Source organism: Ruditapes philippinarum, unplaced genomic scaffold (assembly GCF_026571515.1).
Source record: "Ruditapes philippinarum isolate M1 unplaced genomic scaffold, ASM2657151v2 ctg1715_1_1_1_1, whole genome shotgun sequence".
NCBI classification, from domain to species: domain Eukaryota; kingdom Metazoa; phylum Mollusca; class Bivalvia; order Venerida; family Veneridae; genus Ruditapes; species Ruditapes philippinarum.
Window position 1 is genome coordinate 35,635 of NW_026866475.1, and position 26,172 is coordinate 61,806.

Consider the following 26,172-nt stretch of genomic DNA (forward strand, 5'->3'; position numbering starts at 1 on the left):
GTCCGGACTATTGACGCATTTAATACTGTAAAACTGCGCTATACTATTATATTAACTGCTTTTAAGCTAGAGAAATAACTTACAATAGTAACTGAACGTGGAAAGAAAGTATATTCACGTATTATATACAAATGGGAATGAATAAATTAAATAAAAAGACGTCGGGTGGAGTAAAGTGTGTTATCGTCGGGGACGGCGGCGTCGGGAAAACAAGCTTGTTGATGAGTTATACTTCAGGCGGAATTATGATGGACTATATTCCAACATGTTTTGATTGTTATACAGGTACTGTAGATTAAAATAAAATATTACAATTTCTTATTTTCAATATAAATTTTCGCTTTTCCCGTTTTTATTTCCGATACTATACAGATAGAAATTTAAAAGATCCTGGTTATACATTAATATGATATAACATATAGTTGAAAAGTATTATACTAATATAATTGTAAATGATGACGATTATCTTATAATAGTGATGATAATAATGAGCATAATTATATATATTATCATACATGTGTAGTCATAAATAAACATTTGGCATGAACAATGTGAATAATATGATAGCTTTAAGGCGTGGTCCATTTCGTGAGATAGGCGTGTAACGTTTTTCTCTATCATATACATGTACATTGAACACGTCCAAGAATACGTAAGATAGAAAATGATATATAAATGGTGATATCAAAGGATAACTATGTAGTTGATTAAAACATTTCAGTTATACTCATCTAAGTAACTGTCTGTAGGACTGTCATTATTGTTTATTCACCCCCCCCCCCCACAAAAAAGGGGAAAATAACATGCACTGACCATTGTCGATTAAGTGTACTTTTCATAATACATATTTGTTTTTTTTATTTTCAGTGGATATGAATGTTAACGATGCAAGTTACAGTATGACCTTGGTAGATACAGCGGGACAGGTATGTATCTATTAACTTCATAATTTCTATATCATCCTCACCAAACAATACTTTTTGTCGCTTTTTATTGTGTCAGTTAAATGAAGACTCACGATGTTTATATATCGCACGCACGCCCCGTCACACCTGCGCTACCTTTTAATTGCATCGAACGGGCGTGTCGCATTTCATGAGCACATTTGAAACGCATTATATAAACCTAAATTTATATCATATTTATTATTCAAATGCAACAATGTGTATAATTAAGTATCATTTATTCACTGTTAAACTAAAAAAATGTATCCTTTGATATCTTATTTCAAAATTGTATTCAGCAAAAAGATATTAAAAAATAATAATAAAAAAAAAAGGATTCCATTATATATTTTACTAAGGAGACGATACTAATTATCATTATATTACCGCAAACATTTCAGGTATGTCTGTCGCGGTTGTCTATTATTTGGTATATGATTCTGGTTGCATCATTTTATGAGAATAAATATTTCTTGATCTACTGGTTTAACATTTTCTGTGATTTTCGTAAATACGCCTTATAAAGATGACTGTTCTATGACATGCTATTTTGTTTTTCAGGAGACGTACGATCGTCTACGAACGCTGTCATATTTCGACACGGACGTTTTTGTCGTCTGCTTCAATATAGCAGACACAGATTCCTTTGAAAATGTGAAAACAAAATGGATCCAAGAACTTAAACAATATAGACCAGATACTCCGTTCATTTTAGTTGGAACACAAAGTGACAAACGCAACATAAAAGCAGACGACACAGAACACGTGCAGGGAAGTTTCATACATGAAAACCTAGTACCGACAAAATGTGTTTCTGCAAGCAAGGGTAAATCTGCAGCTAGGAAACTTGGTGCGAAACAATATTTAGAATGTTCGGCACTTAAGTGTGAAGGCGTCTCTGAAGTGTTCAAGTCAGCTTTACAAACGGCCATGTGTCCTAAGAAAAGGAAACAGTCCTTCTTAAAAACATGCATGCCAGCATTCAAATTCAGAAAGTTCAGCAAAAACAGCAGAGTAGAAGAATGAGCTTACAAAGCAACCAAACAAATCAGAATTTGCATTTATGTTATGCTGAACATTTCTAGTCGAGCAGACGACAGTTGAGGACATCGAGGGTGGGAAGTAGTTCGTGACTGTGCAATATTTCAGTTTGAAATTTACGTACCTTCTGCTGGGGTATATATGAGGCCCATGCTTTATTTTGCAAGGACTTAGGACAGGAAGATTTCAGTGTAAAAAGTCAGGTTATGACATCCTTTTAGGGATGAAAATTGATTTTGTTATTATTTTATAGATTTCATTAATTTGTAGATTTTGTTACTGTTATGAAAGGCAATAAAATTGCATATAATATATTCATAATAAAAGAGTTATTCTATTCCTATAGGTATAACACTCAAAACAAGTCACAAAGATCTTGATCTGTAAAAGTTTTACCTCATCCATTTCTATCAAATTATCACATTAAGCTGACCTAAACATTTTCAATGATCTGTAGAACTTGTTACAATAATTTGTCACTCTTTTAATGTAATAACAGGTATTGTAGAACTTGTGCCATTTGTCACTCTTTTAATGTAATAACAGGTATTGTAGAACTTGTGCCATTTGTAACTCTTTTAATGTAATAACAGGTATTGTAGAACTTGTGCCATTTGTAACTCTTTTAATGTAATAACAGGTATTGTAGAACTTGTTACAATAATTTGTAACTCTTTTAATGTAATAACAGGTATTGTAGAACTTGTTACAATAATTTGTAACTCTTTTAATGTAATAACAGGTATTGTAGAACTTGTTACAATAATTTGTAACTCTTTTAATGTAATAACAGGTATTGTAGAACTTGTTACAATAATTTGTAACTCTTTTAATGTAATAACAGGTATTGTAGAACTTGTTACAATAATTTGTAACTCTTTTAATGTAATAACAGGTATTGTAGAACTTGTTACAATAATTTGTAACTCTTTTAATGTAATAACAGGTATTGTAGAACTTGTTACAATAATTTGTAACTCTTTTAATGTAATAACAGGTATTGTAGAACTTGTGCCATTTGTCACTCTTTTAATGTAATAACAGGTATTGTAGAACTTGTGCCATTTGTCACTCTTTTAATGTAATAACAGGTATTGTAGAACTTGTGCCATTTGTAACTCTTTTAATGTAATAACAGGTATTGTAGAACTTGTGCCATTTGTAACTCTTTTAATGCAAGTTTGTAATAATAACAGGTATTCGGAGGTATAGTCGGAAATTCCAGACTCTAATAGAAGAATATGACTTAATGCAACATTTTGACACAAATAAAAACAATGTTCCACACAAATAAAAGCCTGGTATGTGTTGCATATGGTACAACATAGGCTTTATAATCACGAGACTTGAAAAATAGCACTGGTCCCCGAATTTCATTATGAAATAGCAATCCGCATTAAAACAAATGTTCTTTTCGACGCATATAATACATAAAACATTATATTAGAGCTTGTCTGTAGTAATTAAAATGTAAGACAGTAACATTTGATTGATGGAATGTTTGGTTTGAGACACAATAACACTGTGAAGGTCATATGGTGACTTTCCAAAGTTTACTGGAGAAGAACGCTCTAGGTGCTGCTCTGTGCACTATTTCTGGCACAAGATTTAGGCTCATGAGTAGTAACCACCGAACTTCCGTAAGCTAACTGGATAGCTTCCTCACATGAAACAGACAGGATTTCAGCCCGGGCAAGGTTTTTTTTTTACATACAATTCAAAGCAGGACATGTGCATTGCATTACAATATAATTCATCAGGAAGGATTCAAAATCATAAAAATAAAATAACTATATAATATATATTTAAGGTGTTTATTGTTTACAAAAATACAGTGGGATTTCATTTGAAAAGAAAAATCTATTGCACAATTTGATATGTAAGTTGATATCTAAAAACATCTGATATAAAATATACAAACACAGGTATTGTGATAAATAAGACCTACATATAAATATATAACATAATTATAATAATTATTTACAATATGATGACAGTGAAACTTTATTATCTACATAACTTACATAAGCAAAATTCCTGAATATATCAAGACTTTAAAAAACAAAGTTACACCATCATTAAAATATATGAGGTTTTATAAAAGGTTTTATAAAACCATTTCAAATAGATTAAAATGCTATAAAATCTATGTTAAGATGGTAAAATCGATGTTAAGATGATTTATTCATGGTTCATCAAGTCATGAAAATTAAGTAATTTTGTCTCTTTTCATTAAAAAAATCAAGGATCACCAGAATGGCAAAAAACACCATTAACAAATTTGTCAGCTCAATGCTTCTACATTAAGTTACTGAAAAAAATTAAGAGTAAATAATACCAGCTTTTAAAGGATGTATTACCCAAGTGGCCAGTATCAATATAAAATAACTCAACAAATATCTACAAACTATTTTCATTGTTTAGCTATTGTCTATCTATAGTCAGAACTATCAATGATGCCACAGGTTACAACATCTGTTTGATCAGACTATTAAAGTTTTTGCAGGTTTTATTTAGAATGCATGCTTATATACCAAAATGAAACCCCATAAATCAGGTATTTTATTATATTGTAAGCTTTTACATAGCTTTGCAACATAAATTACTTATCAAGCTACCTATATTATATGTTATGTTACATTGAAAATGTTAATATAATGATTTTCTCTATGTTTAATGGGAAAATAATTTAGGGTTATTAATTACCAAAGATATCATACTGGGTAACATGGGCAATAATAAATTACTTATTGCATGGTTGGCTGAACAGTATCAAAGGTGTAAAATGTACTTCCTCAAAAATCTGCATGGTAATTTCTACCTCCTATTTTATTGCCTAAATATTTATCTAAAATATCAAAAATATTTCACTTGTTTACCTCCGATTGTAGGGTGTATCTAAATATTCAGTAGACCTTAAAAGCCCCACCCAAATTAATGCATACAATTCAAATTTTCAGATGTGTATCTTTCATATAAAATATTATACAAATATGGACTTTTTAGCTGTTGAATATGATGTGATATGTACTAAAAAATTAATATTAATTTTTTAGTACATATCACATCATATTCAACAGCTAAAAAGTACATATCTGTTTTATTATATAATTTATAAATAGCTTTTATATGGCTTATCACATTTGCCATTGCATACGACGGAAATCATTATTTTTCAGCTTGTCTACTGTTTCCATAATTTGGCCCTTTCCATTGGCATGCTAATTCCTATTGTTCTTAAAAATGAAAAACGGTAACTAAAATAGACTAATTTGACTCTTATGTACACCCACACAAAGTTTTTTCAGAATAATAACAACAAATTTGGCGTGACGTCACGTAAAAGTCTCGCGTCTTTAAGGGATTTCCAGAAAATCTATTTTTAGAAGAAAAACCGGTGAATATACTCTGAAAATCTATTTTTAGGAAAAAAACAGTGAATATACTCTGATATTGACCTGTTATTTTTTACAAAAAGTTGCTTGTTAGCCAATCAGGGAAAGGCATTTCAAAGCTATTTATAGATTATATAATAAATACAATTAGCATATTGTTAAAGAGAGTTGAAATATGTTTATTGTAAGATATGACAGTAATATTATAGAATATATTTATTTTATGTCAAAAGTGTGATGTAAGGGCGTAAACTTACTTAAACTAAATTATAGAATTTTAAAACATTTGAATTCAGATTTGTTAATTTGTAAAACTCTAACACTATTTAATTTTTTATTTTAAACTTTAATGGTTTAATAAAGATTTTGTTTCACAAAATTAAAAGAGTTTTAGACACAGAATTTATTTTAGTCACATTGTGTAGGAAGCTATAAGCTAATAGACACCTCTAACCAGTTCTTGCAATCAAACATTACTGGCCATAGAATGTTGCTCAAGGAAATAACTGCTTGCCCCTGATGAATTTGAACCGATGTGGCTAGAGACACTAGATTACTAGTTTGAAGTTTAACACTCCAGCAATCTTGTCAAATGAACTGCTACATTTAACTGACCGGCACAAGTTTGATAATTGTAGTTTGTCATAAAGAGACAGTATTTACAACTATAAGATAAAACATTGATACAGAAATAAGACTTCTTTTTTATAGGAAAAAAAAATTAAATTGATTTGACAGTGTTAAAATATCTAATATAATCTCTATTTTTAAGATTTTTCTATCTGAAATTTGCCGGTTATCTGCTTTTTACACAACAAATTTTAAAACCAGGCGCTTAAAACTAATAAAATTTGTTTTGTTTTTAAAATATACTACATTTCAATATGTTTAAATAATAACATTCGTATTTCATCATCTTTTTGTACTTTTTAACTCTGTGGGCAGGCCTCCTCAATTGTCACATTACATACACCTTTTGTACATTGTAAACCTAAATAAAAATATTTTACTATATCTTACATCAAACATTACAAAAAAAAGTCACATGCTTATTTAGCTAAATCATATCCATTTTAATCATTAGAAAAACAAGAGGGCCATGATGGCCCTGAGGTCGCTCACCTGTATATAGGCCCCCGGAACGGGCCAGTTTGAAACCCCCAGGGCTTTTATTTGAACAAACTTGGAAGACTCATTAAAAGATGTTTCAAAATGTTAAGTTTTTACTACACACATGTAATGAAAAAAAATGATCACCCCCCCCCCGGGCAGGGCCAATTTTTCACCCAAGGGCTTTTATTTGAACAAACTTTGTAGAATCCATAAGAAGATATTTCATGCTAAACAATCTAAGCTCTAGCTCATTGGGTTTTTTAAAAAGAAGATTTTAAGGTTTTACTACCACAACATATAGTTAAAAACAATGACACCCCTGGGGCGGGGCCAGTTTTGACCCCAGGGCTTTATTTGAACAAACTTTGTAGATGTTTACTAGAAATGTTTCATGCTTAATATCTATACTCTAGCTATTTAGGTTTTTTCAAAGAAGATTTTTTTAAGTTTTTTTTCTATATGCAATAGGGAAAATCAAGACCCCCAGGGCGCGGGCCAATTTTGACCCAGGGCTTTTATTTAAACAAACTTTGTAGACACTCACTAGAAAGATGTTTTCATGCTTAATATCTAAACTCTAGCTATTTGGGTTTTTTCAAAGAAGATTATTTAAGTTTTTTGGCTATACACATATAAGGAAAATCAATGACCCCCAGTGGCGGGCCAATTTGACCCCAGGGCTTTTATTTGAACAAACTTGGTAGACACCCATTAGAAGATGTTTCATGCTGAATATCTTAGCTCTAGCTCTTTGAGTTCTTTCAAAGAAGATTTTGTAAGTTTTTACTATATTCATATAGGGAAAATCAATTGACACCCTGGGGCGGGGCCAATTTTGACCCAGTGCTTTTATTTGAACCAACAAACTTGGTACACACTCATTAGAAGATGTTTCATGCCTGAATATTTTTAGCTCTAGCTCTTTGGGTTCTTTAAAAGAAGAATTTTTAAGTTTTTACTATATGCATATAGGGAAATCAATGACCCCCTGGGGCGGGCCAATTTTTGACCCCAGGGATTTTATTTGAACAAACTTGGTAGACACTCACAAGAAGATGTTTCATGCCAAATATCTAAAACTCTAGCTATTTAGGTTTTTTCAAAAGAAGATTATTTAAGTTTTTGCTATACACATATAAGGAAATCAATGACCCCCGGGCGGGGCCAATTTTGACCCAGGGCTTTTATTTTGAACAAACTTGGTACACACTCATTAGAAGATGTTTCATGCTGAATATCTTAGCTCTAGCTCTTTGGGTTCTTTAAAAGAAGAATTTTTAAGTTTTTACTATATGCATATAGGGAAAATCAATGACCCCCTGGGCAGAGGGCCAATTTTGACCCCAGGGATTTTATTTGAACAAACTTGGTTAGACACTCACTAGAAGATGTTTCATGCCAAATATCTAAGCTCTAGCTCTTAGGGTTTTTTTAAAAGAAGATATTTAAAGTTTTTTCTTACGGTTGCCATGGCAACCAGAGTTCTGCATGGAATTAAATTCTTTGAACAATTTTTAAAGGTGACCACCAAAGGAACATTCCTGTGAAGTTTGGATGAAATTGGCTTAGTGGTTTATGAGGAGATGTCATTTAAAGTAAAAGTTTACGGACGGACGACGGACGGACGGACGGACGCCGGACGAAAAGCGATCACAAAAGCTCACCCTGTCACTTTGTGACAGGTGAGCTAAAAAACCATGTAATTGTGTGTACTTGTAATATAATCTGAAATTACAGTAAAGTTTGAAATATGACCATATATAGCATAAAATATATATCGACACTATATAAGGCTGCCCTACATTAAAACTTATTCTGCCTCAATTAATTCTAAGAAATTTTAAATATATTGGTTAATAAAAAAGCAAAAAATGTAAATTAAATAAAAACATGTAACTGATATGTTAAATAGATATATCACAGTAACCTCTGTAACTTCTTGCACTGTTTTAAAATATCAAGTTTTTTTCATGATGGAAGGGAGACTATTCAATTACAACCTCTTCTAGTACTATACAGACTTTTACCATTTGTTTTCTTCCAGGTAAATTAACCCACATATCAATTCAAAAACCGATTTTTTTTTTTTCCACCTAAAAAAAAATTCCCCTTTAAAGGCTTGTTATGAAGTGTGATTATACCCACTTATAACACTTTTGATACAATTCCCCTTTTCCCCAAAATCTAATGTCCCGTTTGAGAAGTTCCTTTGTCAATTAATAAAAATATACCTTCTAAATAACCTTTTTTCCGCTCTTTTTATTTTCCACGACTTTACTCGATCCTCTTCTGTATTTCATCGCAATAAAAAAAATCGTTTTCTAAAACAATGTATTTTCAAAAAAGATAAATATTCTGTTTTCAGGCGGAAAAAGTTTTTGAGTTTTCTGTATTTTCGTATCGGGGCCCCCATTGGTACCCCTATCTTCTCCAGACGGTCCTCTGTCATGTATGGTAATTCAATCATTCCTATATGCTCCGATTGGAAATTACTTACGTATTTCTGTAATATAAATATAACTGCATGTATTCATTTATTTTAAATAAGGTACTTATTTTAGACTTGCAAAGCAAAATCAGGAAACTAAATAAATACTATTGCATCATAGTTTGGAGACCTTTCTATTGAAAATGTGTCAGAGTTAAAATTAAATTGTTTACCCATAAATGCACAATGTATTAACTGGAATGCAGGTATTTTTAAGGAAGTTCATGATAATAAATTATTGCATAGAAGTTAAAAAATTATTGACAGAAACAATCTTTTAAATAGAAATTTATCATTGCTATACATGTATTTTCAGTACCTTAAATTAAAATTCTACAGAAAACTAGATAACAAATCTGTTTTACCTTATATCCTAGTTTCTCAAGAAATAATTCCAACAATGGTGGTTCAGAGCCAAAGAATCTGAAATAACAAACATAGAAAAATAACTTGATCAAAATCACAAGATAAAAGGCATAACATTTTACTAACCAAATGAAATGAGGAGGGCAAGTCTGAACAAAGGGAAGAGGCAACAAGAACATTAGTCTAGTAAAACTATGGATTATATTACCTGTAATCTAATTTTTGCATTCTCACCTTGACGTTACATTAAAGTTTGATCATAAACATTCCTTACACAAAGCAAGATAAGTTGATTATACTTAATCAGAAGTACTGGATTAGAAATGAGAACTTTATCAAAAATGAGATAAGAAGTAACAATCAAATGACAATATTTGAAAACTATTACAAATGTACGTACTTTGTGAGTTTATTAACTCGTTTAGGGTTTGTGAGGGACGGGACCCAGTCTCGAAATCTCTCTTGTTCAGCCATGGTTCTGTCAATCATATTTGGGAAAGGACGGGACGGATTTTCTCTTAACTCACGCAGCTCACGTTTCACTGTTTCAAGGTCATTCACCATAGTATTATGGGTACGTAATTCTGAAGATAAGTGAGCAACACTCCTTGCTAGAGTCACTACATGTGACTCTAGTCTTTGAAATCTTTTGTTGATATTCCTGAAATAAAATACAAACGATGAGCATGTCATAAAGGTACCTAATACAGTTATAACCAATTAACCCCCTTAATATCTTAAATAGACTTATCCATCTTTCAATCTGGGTGAAACTATTCATATTTATAGGAAATTTCCAAATAAAATGCACTGACTGAAAAGGCAACAGTACAGACCATGATGAGGGAGCATACATGTGCCAGCTGATCTTGGTCTGCAATGGCTGCTGCCAGCAGGCAAAGGGTCCAATGTACTTAATAGCTTTATGCAGGGTACAATTTTTTAAACAGGTCCCAAACGGAACAAGCGTGAATGACCAATTTCAAGAAAACTTGGGGTGTTAAGAGTATACTTAACATAACTTTTACTTCTTTATAATACATAAACGGGGCAAACTTAAAGATATTTTTTTATCAAAAGAAATAAAAAAAGAAAAATAATTTTTTTTGGAAAATTAAAATTTTTTGAAGAGTTTATGATGAATTGTTTTAGGGTTTTATTTTGCTTCTTCCTAAATGATTGATCTGAGTCCCCCATACTCCATGTCTTTTTTCGTCCAATTGGGGGGGGACCCAACCTTGACCCTGCCTGGCCCGGATGTTTATTAAAGATTCCCTACAGGGGCGTTTTATGGACTGTTTACCCCCGAAAATCATGGTTTTTTGAACCTAAAAAGTTATGGAGTTGGTCACGAAGGGTCGTGACCTCCGGCGAGGATAAGATATCTCCAGCAGGATGAGGTTGCTCGGTGTCGTGAGATTCCACAGTGAGTATTGTATCATCAATATCAAATGAAAGATTGCTTTCTGTGTCGGTACCCGATTCCATTACATCATTTAGACTAGCACCTACAACATAAAACCATAAAATCATACAATTTAATCATTTTCAGCTCATTTTGTAATTTGACAAAACTTTATAGGCTGAAGTAAGCTATCAAAAACTGCAAATAAAACAGAAATTTACTCTAAGACTATATTTTGAATCAAGGGTAAATTTAGATTAAAACCTTTGAAATATAATAAAAAAATTTTTTTTATAAATTTAAAAAAAAAAAAAAAAAAAATTTTTTTAAAAAAATTCTGTTTTTTTTTTTATTTTAATACAAACAAAAATTGTTGGGCAAGTTCATTTGTGTCAAAAGATAACTTCTCAAAGTTTCATTTCAGTAAATCAAAGTGCTTTGAATCAAACGACGACAAAAATTTATATTTAGCATGTAATACTACAGTAGGTCTAATGTTAGTATATTAACAGTTAATGAACACATGTTCTGTAATGGCTTTCTTCAATACAAAACCCCCACAAAAATTGAATCTTTCAACTTTTTGAGTTGTATAATAATATAAATGTATAAATATACCTCTGGCATGAAATGCTTTATTCTTTAATTTCTTTCCCTTGGATTGCCTTTCCATTCTGTAATTTACTTCTGATGTTCTTCTGTGCTTCTTTTTCGATAGAGTTTTTCTGTCTGCTTCTTCAAACTTGTTAAAAGCAGAAGACACATTGGTAGCACTTAATGACCTTGGCAAGTTTGAATTTAACTCCATTTGTGGCGAATCTGGAGGTGTGTTGGTTGGGGACAAGGGAGGTAATGGAGGTGTGACTGAACCAGTACTCTCACTGCGAGAGGGAACATTGTAGTCAAAAATGCTACGATTTTGAAAATCAAGAGACATGTCATGTGACTGGTCATGTGATCTATCATGAGAATCATCAAAACTATATCCACCCAAATTCTTATGTTCTTTACTAGCAGCTTGTAGAGCTGTAGTGAGATCTTCTGGAAAGTTATTTTGATGTTTGTTAGGATATCTGAGATCATTTCTAACAATTTGATCATTTGACTGGTGTGGTAGAGGCAATCTTGGTCTATTCTGTCTCTGTTGAGGACTTGCAGGGTTCGTAGGTCCGGTCGGTTTCCTAGCAGACGTAGGCCGACTTCCAGGGTTATCTGGATATTTTGATGCTGGCCCTATAGCATAGTTAGGGCTCCCTGGACTATTTGGACTTGGCTGACTTAAACTTGAGTGTGAACTTTGACTTAATTTCCCATAATTATTGTCTGTTGAAGTTTGAACTTGTAAATGTTTAGGAACCTGCTCCTGTGATAGCCGACTCTGTTGACTAGATGATGATTCATTCAAGTGTCCCTGAGTGCTTGAACTTTGACCCATAGGACTTTCTCGTTGATGTGAGGTATAATTATGCCCTTGACCATGGTTATCGAGGTTATCCTGACTGTGAGACTGGCCTTGACCTTGACTATGTTGATCATGTGAATGAAAGTATGCCTGCATATGGGCAGGAGCAGGGGCTGATACAGGTCTAGAAGACATCTGAGGCTGTGGCTGGGCAAATGATACCTAGATTAAAATAGAAGAAAAAATATTAAAATATGTACTACAACTGCTAAAAAACAATTTTTTTGAAAATTATATACATGTACTATATATCACCTATCACAAACATACTATATATCACCTATCACAAACAACTCTCTGTAGATATGAATAAGTATTAAGGCTCAGACTACGTAAAGACTTGGCTAAGACTATGTAAAGACTTTCTTAACATTTATCAATTTAAAGCTTCATAAAATTCATATTCTCTACATTCTCATATATATATACATGTAATATATATAAATTGTTAACAAAAGGGCAGACACAGGATACATACAGATTGCTGTGTGCTAACATTTGGTGGTCTTTGTTGTGTTTGATGACCGTGTGATGATCTAAGCTGATCTCCACGTCTCATGCTGCCATAAGGCGGGGGTTGTGTCTGATGTGGTCCATATAATTTATTCCAAGCATTCCGCAAGTCATTACTCCCAGCCTTTAATGGACTGAAAATAAAATCAAAACCAAAATAAAATAAATAAAATTAGCTAAAAACTAATAAAACTTACACAAGTATACTAATAACTACATAGATGATTTCATTTACAGACATGGGTCAAACATGAATATTGTACAGGACTTCCTTTTGTATATTGTTGTCATCACTACAGGGACAACATAATATCCATCAACATTTCATCAAATTTTACTTCAATCTAAAACATGGAGACCCTTGCACTTATAATAACTATTATTCTTTCTGAGCTATCTCTTAACAAATATTGAAGTATTTATACCTTGGTGATTTATTTTCTCCACCTGGTTGATTACCTCCTCTGTTACCGTAGTTCCCGGGAGATGGAGAACGATGGTTGATTGGTCCATTATCATGACCGTTACCCGGTACCGACCCTGGCATGCCCTGTGTAGTCCTGGACGGTGCAGTCTTCCTGAATGCAATAGCTGATGGAGGGCGACTTATAATGACCTCTGCTCGTGACCCTTGAACTCTTTCCGATGGTTTGGATGGCTGGAACATTAACAGAACAACGGATGTCGATACATTGCATTTTGCAGATTATTACAAATTTTATTCATATGATAAAGAATCTTTACACAAGTGTAGTTAAATTGTATAATTTTAGTATAAAATATAAAAAAGTCAATAAATCTTGTAAAATCATCACCAAGTTTTCATTATTAACAAAACAGATTCATAAATTAAACAAGATCACAGTTCTCAAATGTCATTTAAATATTTATACATATTTTGTAACAATGAATTGGAAATAAACAAAGTCATGGTATGTTGAGTATAGGCTCAGAATAACTAAATGTATGATTTACAATAGAACATAAAATGTTGTTATTAGATTTCAAGTCACTCTACAGACTTCCCGAAATACGTCGGTCCGACGGACATGTCCGATAAATTTTGATCAGGTCCGACGAGTTTTTACTCCGGATCGGTCCGACTGTCCGGCTTTTATCCAAGCCGCATGTATACAAAATGGCGTCGCTAAAGGTGACAAACCTTGGAAAAATTAAAAATCTACGTCAGAGGAACAGGCAGAACAGCAGTAAAAGGATAAAAAGAATAGATCTGAGACAAAATTTAATGAAAAATAGAAGCAAGACAGTGAATCGTTGATGTATGATAGGGAGGAGATGAAAATGCGCTGTAAGGAATGTGCCGATTTTTACGGCGAAAAAATTAAAAACAAAATGTGTCTTAGAAATACAAACACAAGTTATTCTTTGATTTTGATCAATTTTATTTGGTCCGACAGATTTCGTTTCGGTCCGACATATTTTCATGGTTTGTCAGACCAAATGTCTGACAGTTTTTTTCAACTTTCGGGAAGTCTGACTCTAGCATGGAAAGTTAGTAGGATACTCATACTGTAAACAAATCAACTTTTATACATCAGAAATACTGCATGTTATTTTTTTAAGCATTTCGATCTTTATTTCAACAAACAAACTGAGAAAAGCACCTCCGAAAATAACAATCTTCCAAAAATAAATTCATATCTAAAATATTTCTTAAATGTTTCTTTCAGCTGAACTCTGAAAAGTCCAATGTTTATATTTTATTATTATATTCCAAAATTTAAATTTTTAAAATTTGAAAACTACGATTTCTAAACATTAACTTAATTGATTTTTTTTTAAATATTTAAAGAGCAATACAGACTGCAGCAGGATATGTAATTTAGAAAGACTGAAAAGATAAAACATGCAATATAACATAGATGTATTAAAAGTTTATTGTTTTCCTGGGTGTTAGTTAGTGTGGGGCTCTACGTCCCTTCACCTACCACATAACCTTGCTGTGACCTCTGTCGTGTGTGATGATTGCCTGTACCGGGTGGTCTATAACCGGGACCATACCCGTGCTCCCCTAACATGGCCGTCTCAAAGTCAGCCGAGTTACGGGACATTGGTCCGGGAACAACCAATATTTCTCCGTCATCGTCATCTAAAATCTCACTACTTCCACCGTGAAAACCACCACCATAATATCCCTGTCATGCAAGTGCACAGAAAAACTGGGTTAAGTGAATACACACACAACATCAAACAAAACAGTTAGATTCAAAATATACACATCTAAAACACCTGCCCCCTTTCCAGACACAAAAATATTATAACACTATATAACATATATGAGCCACGTCAGGACAAAACCAACATAATGGGTTTGCGACCAGCATGGATCCAGACCAGCCTGCGCATCCATGCAGTCTGATCAGGATCCATGCTGTTCGCTATCAGTTTCTCTACTTGTAATAGGGTTTGTAAGCGAACAGCATGGAGTGCAGGCTAATCTGGATCCATGCTGTTCGCAAACGCACTATGTTGGTTTGTCATGACACGGCTCATATATGTTCTAATATAATCTGAAACTCTATGAATAAAAATAGTATTTTAAAACGAAATCTAAACTTTATCTTGTCTTCTTTATTTCCTTAATGGGCAAACTTGGATGAATCAATATACTGTTCAAAAAGTTTAAAAGCTATATAAACCTGTATCAAATCTGTCATAATCGAAATCCTATAAAATCATTTAATCATTTATTTGAAGTATAAATCCCTTCGACATATTAGGTAATAATGATGAAGTTAACATTATATCAGTCTTACTGCAAGTTCTCAACTTTGTTCTCTATCTATACATACAGCTACTTTTAAGATAACTACCTTAGGTAAATATAAACAAGGATGTACAGGTGTATTGTAAATAGTTTTGTTTTAACTTAATCTGATAAAATTATAATTAAAGCAGAATGACTCAAAGGTCAACAGCAAACTTTTTAGAAGTCCAGTATTTTTTATCATTATCAGTACTGGAAATGATTTTTTCCCTACCATTCTTAGTATGGGTCAACCAAACTTGGAAATATAAGTCAAGAAATTATGTAAATTGGAGAAAGTTTAAGTCTAAAATATAGGCAAATGGTGAATCTTAACTCTTGTAAAGTCAGGATTTTCATGTGATTGGGTATATTTACTGAATTCGTCTTCAGCAAAAAAAGGCTGTGTAGCTGCTTACAGAGTTTTGATAATTGGTTACATATGTGTAGATTTTTTTTGTAAATTGAAATAACTTTAGAAAGAGAAATATATATTATGATAAAAGCTTATTTCCAGAAGTTGTTTTTACAGAAATGTTACTGTTTAGTTGAACATTTAGGTGAATTAAGGCTTATGTTTATATTCTCTAGGATTCTCAATCAATTACTAATTCACAATTGATGCAACAGTGGAATAGAAAAAGAGAATGATTATACCCGTGGAATAGAAAAAGAGAATGATTATACCCTACATATCTATGAGAATTTAGAACATTTTTACAGATATTTTGTTGCCAATTAAAAAGATGTATCACAATTCAAAGATCTATTCATTAATGAAACTTCATGATTTTATGTTCTCGGTTTCATACAATTTTATTTTGTTACAAAAGCTAAATTTTCTTATTCAATAAGAAACATAAACAATTGAATATTGACTAAACTATAAATCTTTTGGAACAATTAAATAGCAGTCAAAAGCTTATTTTTCCAACACAGAGTTGTCTTAAAGAAATTGTAATATCTAGACGCATGCATCTCTAATCTAATGTAATAGTGATATTTTTGAGGGTATATTTCAAACACACACACAGTGTATAACATGTAACATAAACTGCAGCCCATGGCACAGCACACATAGTGGGTGGGGTACAATTAAATCACTCAGACATACCAGATTATCCCGACTGCTACTCCGGCTGGACCCATTACCAAGCAGGTTCTTTAGTCGGTCCTCCACAGATGGGCTCATTGCTGAACCATTTACCTATTAAGATAAAAAAGATGAATTATAGATAGGACAAATATCTAAATTTTCCAAAAATTTAAAATCTATTCACACAAACAAATTTCTCTGTAATCAAGTTTTTCAACTATCCAACCAAACAAACAATCATAATGTAAACATAGAGTTACCAACTATTAGTTTCCTGTGGTTGCAAAGGTGCAATAGGCATTTGAATAAACTTCTACATGTATGAACTGAGAACTTTGTTCCCCTCAACCTATCAATACTTTAGTAAAATAAAATCTACTTCACCACTTAACTTATCTGGTATAAAATTTTAAGTTTAAAAATCTTTTTATCTCTAATGGTTATTGTAAAGCTTATTTGATAATAATCAGACAAAACTGTAAAATTATCTGAATTATCAAATGCTTATGGCAGACATATTAAGCAAAACTACAAATAATAAACGTTTAGTGTAAGTGTGGTAACTGATGCATACATTATTATGTTGTGGTCTCGGACTTCCTGTCCATGCTCGCTGTGTTACACTGGGTGGTAGTGCCGACTGATCGTGTACACCAGGAACATTTGTTCTGGCATTAGGATGTCTGATCACCATGCCTCTGTTGGAAGTGTTGTTGCTGTTGGAAGCAAAGTGTTGTTTTCTCTCATCTACCCCGTGTTGAGCCACACCATTAGTGCCTATCTCTGTTGTAGACTACAAAATCCAAGATAACATGTCAATAAATTATACAGTCATGTAATGAACAATGATCTGTTGAAAACACATGAAATTTAAATTCTGAAAATAAAAACACCATCTTTAAAGTGAACATAAATAAGATTTTTTTAAACCACCAAAAACCCAATTGAAGTTGTTTGCTAAAAAAGGAAATAACCCTATTATCAGATAAACTATTAAGCTTTATTAAGCCAATAATCTTAAAGATTGAAGAAAACATTATGAAATTCAAAATTTTTATAAAATATTACATATACAAGATTATGGCAATTTTTTAGTCATATCTGGCAGGGAAAAAACATAAACTTTCTTTAATTATTCACTTACACAGACTAACAATAAGTTATCTTGCTTTTAGAATGAAAGACTGAATGCTTAATCTTTAATTAAAGTAGATACTGGTAGCTGAGTGGTAGTTGAGCATTGAAAGTAGTCTAAAGATTGAGCATGGAGCACATGCAGACTGATGTAATGTCATTAAATCTATTTCCAGTAACCTATCCACTACTTTAAATGTCAAGTTTTACTTCAATTCCCCTAAGACACTTACTTCTACATTAACAGCCTCTAGCTGATCAAATAGCAATATTTAAAACTATTGGTTTCTGAAGTGAAACTTAATTATAGATAACATATTTTCCTATTGATAATGATGAAAATCAATCAATAAATTTCTTTTGTACTTTTCCTCTTGATGAAACTTTTCATATAAAATTTATAGAGAATATTTTGCTTTTTTTAATTATTAGAATTCTATGAAAAAATGGCTTACAGTATGAAAAATATACAAACATTAATACATGTATTTCTTATATACAAATGTTCCCTTTTTTGCAAAGTCTTTGTAAACAGTAATTTCAAGTGAAATTCTAACCTTCATCAAATTTTATACCTGAAATGGACCAGTCCATCAATTCTTTTAATCTGGATATAACCATTTAACTTTTTTCTGGAAAAATTTAAAATATGTACTGACTCAAGAGCTAATAGTATACACCAGGATCAGATGGTATAAATGTGCCAGCTGATCCTGGTCTGCATTAGTCACAGGGGTATATTCAGTTATCACAAGCAGCCTTATGTCCAAATAAAGTTGTGTACAGCTTTAAGTTTTGATTCAGAGGAGAGGACTTAATATGAGATTTTTTGTTTGTTAATTTGACTCATTTATTTTTATACCACTAGATCAAAAAAAAAAACTTTGTATTTATAGAAAAAAGCTTAAATATCCCATAAATACTTACAATAATGTTAAAATGAGGCTTGTTTGTATCATTACTGTTGATATCTCTGCCTAGTACACCAGGTAATATCTCCTCATCATGATACCCAGACTTCCTACTGACTGGTTCTGGTTTATCTAAAAACAAATTATATAACCGTATAATCAAATACTAGAGATCTATGTCATGTTAAATGTAATTTCATTCATATATCCATTAGTGAATGTTTTAACTATTTTCTCTCATAAAGTCCTCAGAGGGGCAACATTAAATTTATCTGATAAATATCAAAGTTAAACAGTGTTTATAGCTGTCATTGATTAAGTTTACAACAAACTAACAATAAATTGCATCTATACATGTATATTCCACTTGCAAACCTGTTTTTCAGGATTTTAATAAAATAAACATGTACCTGTACATTATATAATGATGTATTTAGATTATGCACTCTGCAAGACTTATTTTTCTTAACATCTTTTTTTCAAGCATATTGATTATAAATCAAACATGTCTTTATTTAATTATACATGCAATGTTATAAATTTAGCTTCAAAGAAATGTGATGTGAATGTATCAGCAACTTTGTTTTAGGTCCCAACACATATTCATTTTCAATATTTTATCTGTCTGTAAAAAAATGCCAAAGATATCTTACTATTTCTTTGACCTTGAGGTACAAAAGGGGTTGGTACAGCTCCCGGTAGTTTCATGGTTCCCGGCATAGTAGTTTGTACTGGAGATTTTACAGTTATCTCAGGAGAGTCTGGCACATGGTTAGAATATCCATTCTGTTCTGGTTTATATGTGTTCTGTAAACATATATGTTATACAAACTTAATATTGTTTTTTCTCGTATGATATATGGCACGCCATTAAGGTCAGGTCATAAAATCTATTAGTTGGCTTGTATCTGTCAGAAAGGACAAAGTAGTACTAGCAATATAGCATCTTAAAGTTACATTAAATAAATATGTAAAAATATTTTGTCGTCGGCCTAAAAATCAAACATTCTACAGTTTCATTAACCTGTTTAATAGTATTGTTGTAAATCTCATCAGATATTGTTCATAAATTAGGATTTTAAACGGGAAACCCCACGGTAACACTAAAGTTCGTATACGAATTTTAACATGCAAATGAAGACTATAATGAGCTCGTGTATGCGCTACGTCACAGTTTTATAGTTACTATCCGGAACACAGCAAATGTGATATTTTCTTGTGCAAACACACTTTAACCGTTTAAGCTTCACGGTGCACTAAATCTGGGGTTCAGTAAAAGTAATCATCTCGTAAAAAGATTAAATTTGTATGAAAACATCCGTTACAATGCGGAAATATACCGTTAAATTAGGACTGCCACTAACAGTCATGTTTGTTGATTTAATACTGATGTACAGATGATCCGAAGGCGGAGTTTCTCATGCAAACAGAAATTGTACTTCCCATTTCGCCACAATGAGGTTACCTATTTTTATGCTAATAAAACCACTAAAATAAGACCTGGAGTCGATATAAAACCCAATTTATTAATGAAATGTCGCTATTTAGTTTTTTATGAAATTTATTAAATGTAACTTTAAAAGTTTTAAAACAACAGAATCTGTCAGCAATTAGGCAAGTTTAATGCATAAAATTAATGATAAATATCCATGTGGCAGTTAGTATACACACTTTGTAATCATTATCTTTCTTTTCCATCTTATCCTTACAAAACTTAATCAATTCAAAAGGAATTAAATAGTCTATCAAACCTGTCTGAGAAAACCACAACTGGAAAACATTATTATTTTCTGTTTCAAAGTAAGGGCACAGGTAAATGGCCCAACACTAAAAGCAGAGTTAACTTTCAGGACAAACTGCACTTAATGTTGTCGTTACAGAAGCTTACATAGCTTATAATTTAGGAGAGTGTTTCTCAGAAAGTTTATCATAACACCAATCAAATAATGTGATTTTTGGACACCATATAACCAAATTAAGTCCATGCATAATTATGGTGATAACAATCATGCACAGCCATTTATTCTCTGTAATTGCTTACTTGTTAAATAACCAGATCACATACCTTAAAATGCTGTCTTATATTTCCAACTAACTGCAACACTGACTTTAAATGCCCATCTTCAATATCTGAATCACAAAAAACAATAAATAATTTAGTTGCTCATGCATTAATCTTATGCATGATAACACCTTTATTGCCATAAGTTCTACAGGAGAAAAGATATCCTTTAAAATTGATATGATTATTATCTTCTATATCACTGATTGCTAATTTTTAAAATAAAATTTAACAGTCCCAAATTAACAAATGGTAAAACTAGATTACAAAATGTATGTATAAGAACAAAAGTCTTATCTAACACTTACTTCTCACTATGATAAGACATATTACCTACCTTCTTTAACATTGTACATAATAATTATGTGCTAACATTTTTAAACCAATTTTGTTTGATTTATTGAACTGTTTAATATGTTAACATAAATATTTCCTTGTCTGTTTAAATTTATCATGCACTTAAATTGGAATACCCGTTCAAATCTTAAACGGAAGTAAAAAAAAAATCATTCTATTTAGGTCAACATGCATAATCAGGACTTTTTAAAAGGTATATACAAAATAAAATGTAGAACACAAAGTCATGTAAGATACAACACAAACAATTTTTGGTGTTAATTGCTCATTTTAATACTGAAATTCCAAGGCGTTAGTGCCACATGGTTACAATATTTCTGATTCATACTTTGGTAAAGGATAAAAGAACTTTTTTGCCTATTTCATTTCAAATTCAAATTGTAACATACTTGATGTTGTCCCTGTATTCTAAATCATAAATCCATTAACCTGTTATCTCCCCAACTTATCATATTTTAAACTAAGCACTTACAATGTTGAAATCGAAACTGGAAAACCTGTACAACCAATATATAGCCAGACTAATATCAGTTAAATCATGCTTGAAAACTATTGCATTTTCATCATGATATTATATACATTAAACTTATAAAGAATTGTCTCAAAATAGACTTTAGAACACTCAATTTGGGTAATTTGACCAGCTATAATGGTTAAATCAATGGTAATTTTGGATACCATTCAATGGCTCCCAGAATATCTAAAGCAGCACACCTCCAGATTCATGCGAATTTTTATGAAAATTTGAAAATGTATTTAAACAGTATAATATTTTGAAGTTACCAAAAGAATGCAATTTACACATTATCAATGGCACTTACAACCCATGTGAATTACCAAAAAGAGGTCAAAATATGCAAAAATAGCTCTTACTGTGTTAGTTACGCAGTAGAAATACAGTTATAAATACTGAAAAATCGGTCATTAATCGCACATATCATGTAAATTATTACTAGAATTTTAAATTGTTATACTTTTCCTAAAATCTCTGGAGGCGTGCAGCTTTAATATTATAAAACTACTTTAAACACTTGTTCACTCAAGTACATGTCAAACTCTAATATTAATTTGTGGCCCTTATAATGAAGTAATGTTACAAGAAAATTATCATAATCTCTTGGCTTATAAACAAAGTAATAAATCAAATATTCAAACTTGGATTGTAAATTTAAACATAAACAAACATTATATAATTTATATTTAAAAACATGCCTTATAAAATCCATTGACAAAATAATGTTAAGCCTTTAAAAGAAGAGCCTGTAAATATTGACTGAAATATTCTGGCAGGGGCTCTATAACTTCATACTTAGAACATGTAAGTATAAAGTATACTCCCTAAGTCTATTTTTCATAATTGTTATTCATAAAATTATGGGTACATCAAACTTTATATGCCATGTCTTTATGCCATAATACCATTTTACTTGATTAACATATAAAAAAGTAAATATGAATGGTATTTTTTATGCCAGATTAATCTTTCATATAATTTTACACCTGATCCCATGAAAATTTTTTGTTACAACTGATGCCATATATAATTTATATATTTTTTTATAAGATAACTCATATACAAGTAAAGCAACTTATGTTCTTAGGTGATTCAATATTTAATACATAAGAAGAATAAATGATATCTATAGCAACCACTATTTGGAGTGAACTTAACTGAGAATACATGTACTTTTATTAGTATGACATTTCAACGTTGACACCAGAAAATTTGAAGATGGTAAGTATGACAGTTATTTTATAGTAGCCTTTTATGGCCATGGTCTTTTAAAAGGACTAGATGTCAACAAATGACATTTACTTAACATTTAAGTTTAGTATGCTGTTGTCAATTTTTGTGTGAACTCAAACTTTCACTGGTAGCAACAATAAAACAAATTAAAACTTCAGAACCAGTGGGAAAAACATTTGTGTACTGACATGAGTTTTTATGGGATGGTAGAGATCCTCGTGACGGTCGGCCACTACATTGACAGTTACTGTTGTTAATATAGGAACATACAGATACTGACAGAAGTTTTATAGCCGAGGTATTGCAGAGCAACATTCTCTCCTGTTTTACACAGTGCAACACATTCTTATTGACGAGCTAAATGTGTGGAAAGTGGCAGGATAGGACTGGTGGTGATTATGTCATGAAAGTTGACAGCCACTACACTTTGAGGTGATGTCAAAGTGCTTCAGAAACTACATAGTATTGTTGTTTCAGAAACTACATAGTACTGTTGTTTCAGAAACTACATTATAGTACTGTTGTTTCAGAAACTACATTCTAAGTACTGTTGTTCAATGGTTCATGTATATTCTATTATCAATTGATTGAGCTTGTTTAAATGTTCATGTTAAGCATTGTTTTTTTGTTTTGTAATCTATTCCATGTTTTTGTAATGAAGCAATTACATGAGCATATCAATATGTCCTCTTATTTCACATTAAATGTCATATAATATCATTTATGGTTGTGTTTACAAATATGTCAATACATGGAATATTTGGTGTATGCATTTTTAAACACATCTATGAATACCTAATGAAAACAAATGACTTTTTATTATTATAGAAACATGCTGTTTTGTTATCTACTGACTTTGTGTAATGTCAACATTCCAACTTTGAAAACAAAATCATTGTTACAATGTACATGTATTAGTTGATAAAAGGGATGTCAGTATCAAAGTAACAGAAAGATGCAAAATTAATGCACCAGATAAGTCCCTGATGTGACTGGGATTCGAACTCGCAGCCTCCCCTAGTGACAACACTCTAGTTTTCTGAGCAGTTGCCAGAGGCTGTACTTACAGTTATGGAGGTTGGTGTACATTAAACTTTAACAATAACCAACAATATATATATTACCTGAAGGTTCTAGTCCTGTTACACTTACTCCACGTTTACACAGGAACTTGAGACAATGAAGTATATTAGTAACCCTCTCTTCTTTAGACACGGGGCTTGTCTTCACACACGATAATGATACACCTCCTATAATTATAATACTCAATATCATTATTTTATTCATAATAATACAAAACAAAACAAAATTATAATAATGTTCTCAAGCATTTGACCAAGTTTATTTTTCTTTTAGTGCTTTGTTTAATTGGGTTAAACGTCACACCGACTCAGTATAGATCAAATGGCAGCATTCCAGTTATATGGGTGGAGGAAGACCTAAGGTGCTCTTCAATGCATTATTTCAGGTTCGAACGGGCACCTGAGTAGATAACCTCCGACGTTCCGTAAGCTAGCTGGATAGCTTCTTCACATGAAAGAATCCAAAGTGCCCATCGCGATTCGAACCCAAAGTACTGTGGGCCTAACAATTGCATAAACTTCTTATCTAGTTAATAAAGAGGGGATATGGCCAAGTTTATTTACCAAACAAACATATTTAACATGCCATATTTGTAGTAAAAATGTATCATGTAGGGATTGACAGTAGAGGATAAATACTTACCTATAATCTCTAATATAGTAGGTAGGGTGAAACCATCACCTATACTCTTCCTAAGGTCAGAGATAAGAGGAAGGTTATGTCGACTTAAAACTTCATTAGCCCAGTCTGTATACTCCTGTAAATATATATCATTATATTGATTGTCTTTACTTAATGTCTAATTAATAGCATCTGTTACTGGAACGAACATTAATAACTAACATATAAGAAGAAAACAATTACATTGATAAAATGAGAACCTTAAGAGCCAATAAACATTCAAATACTGCTGCAGTGTTCCTCAAATTCTAAACCTCCTAAAATAGCTGATGCCATCTTCTCTGCAAAAACACTAAAACAAAAGCAACTGAGCTTTTATGTATAAATTTTTTTTTTATATTTTTGAAGTCATTTTGGGGTATTTTTATTCAATTACTTCTAAATTAATTTCATCTGCCCATATTTTTCAATTAGATATACTGATAAAAAATTTGACAACTTTGTAACCAATGTAACTCTATGTAATGGACATAAATACACTAAATCAGTTTTTATTACAGCTTTATATCCTCAAGCAGAGTACAAAAACCCCATTCCAACCTCTTTCCACATCACTGAAACCTTAACTAATTTTCAAATATTATTTAATCACAATTTTATTCCCCAAATTTCTTCATCTAAGAGCCCTAAAATAATCTTATTTGGTTTCAAAAATATAACTTTAAGCTGACAATAACTTTTTGTATGTTACTATTACATTGTATACATTTACTTTTACTTAGCTTGAAATTTAATTTCCTTTTCTCCCCAGCCCACCTGTTGACATTGCACTTCATGTATCAGATACGTAAACATAGTCTTTTAAACTTTTATCGTATTATGAAAATTCCATTTAAAAATCAAACATCTCCACAAAACCGGACAAATATTAGTACTGTTTACATACTCATAACGGCATAACTCCGTACACCTGTTTCTTACAGCTAACTTTGACGGATTAAAAAACCCGTGAATTGACAAAATGTTTGAATTCTATTGAAAATCAATTTTTTTAATAAAAAAAATCAAAGTGGGGGCATATGCATTCCATTGATGACACGTTGATATAGGAGTAGATCAAATCATGAATGAAATGCTGATAATTCCTTCAAGTGACATGTTAAACCTCAATTTATACAATGTCTCTAGAATATAATGCACTAAAATAGATAAAAGGGTAAATATCAGTTTTCTAATTATAAAATCATTTTTCTCTTTAGAAAATTTGAAATTGATTCTAATGACACTCAATTTCCAATCTATTTATCAACAAATCCTAGAAAGTATATTAAGTTAAAACAGAAATCTGAGATGTTTGGATGATTAAAATTTGATTTTTCTTTCTTTAAAAAAAAAAAGGATTGTTATTTTGGCATTGTGAAAAATACAAAATACAAGTATATTTTCCTAACTTCTTAAACTTCCTAAATATTTTGATTGTCACAGATATTAAAAAGACAGTTTTAAATCAACAACAATTCATACAAGTGGTTATAGGTGAAATACCATACATTTGGCAAATAATTTTTTATAATTAATTGTAGTCACTGAAATGTCTAATATTAATCCCCTAAATTTGTGTAATAGATTGTCCCTGCTTTGCCATTCAAATTTAAGGGATTTCAGTA

The 26,172-nt window shown here is 31.5% G+C and overlaps 2 protein-coding genes across 2 annotated transcripts in view; one reads left to right on the forward strand and one right to left on the reverse strand.

Moving 5' to 3' along the window:
- LOC132732597 (cdc42 homolog) lies at positions 1–2,299 on the forward strand. Its single transcript, XM_060719074.1, has 3 exons — positions 1–285; positions 868–926; positions 1,506–2,299. Exons 1-3 carry the CDS (start codon positions 132–134, stop codon positions 1,968–1,970), a joined length of 678 nt encoding a protein of 225 aa, XP_060575057.1. The 5' UTR covers positions 1–131; the 3' UTR covers positions 1,971–2,299.
- Positions 2,300–6,309: 4,010 nt separating this feature from the next.
- The window catches only part of LOC132732604 (uncharacterized), a 40,578-nt gene continuing 20,715 nt past the window's right edge, over positions 6,310–26,172 (reverse strand). The window contains exons 3-18 of the mRNA XM_060719081.1: positions 24,527–24,641; positions 23,926–24,051; positions 20,701–20,765; positions 19,289–19,442; positions 18,652–18,767; positions 17,165–17,383; positions 16,609–16,701; positions 14,677–14,883; positions 13,153–13,385; positions 12,693–12,861; positions 11,371–12,376; positions 10,651–10,855; positions 9,748–10,008; positions 9,347–9,404; positions 8,861–8,996; positions 6,310–6,371 (exon numbers count right to left, since the gene is read on the reverse strand). Of these exons, the coding sequence (XP_060575064.1) occupies positions 6,310–6,371; positions 8,861–8,996; positions 9,347–9,404; positions 9,748–10,008; positions 10,651–10,855; positions 11,371–12,376; positions 12,693–12,861; positions 13,153–13,385; positions 14,677–14,883; positions 16,609–16,701; positions 17,165–17,383; positions 18,652–18,767; positions 19,289–19,442; positions 20,701–20,765; positions 23,926–24,051; positions 24,527–24,641 (3,225 nt within the window). The remainder of the gene's footprint in view (positions 6,372–8,860; positions 8,997–9,346; positions 9,405–9,747; positions 10,009–10,650; positions 10,856–11,370; positions 12,377–12,692; positions 12,862–13,152; positions 13,386–14,676; positions 14,884–16,608; positions 16,702–17,164; positions 17,384–18,651; positions 18,768–19,288; positions 19,443–20,700; positions 20,766–23,925; positions 24,052–24,526; positions 24,642–26,172) is intronic.

Bases quoted from the DNA above. Each gene is read 5' to 3' on its own strand.
- LOC132732597 (XM_060719074.1), top strand. From the start codon at position 132: ATGGGAATGAATAAATTAAATAAAAAGACGTCGGGTGGAGTAAAGTGT. The intron at 286-867 runs GTACTGTAGATT...TTTTATTTTCAG, and splicing joins ATGTTTTGATTGTTATACAG to TGGATATGAATGTTAACGAT. The intron at 927-1,505 runs GTATGTATCTAT...TTTGTTTTTCAG, and splicing joins TGGTAGATACAGCGGGACAG to GAGACGTACGATCGTCTACG.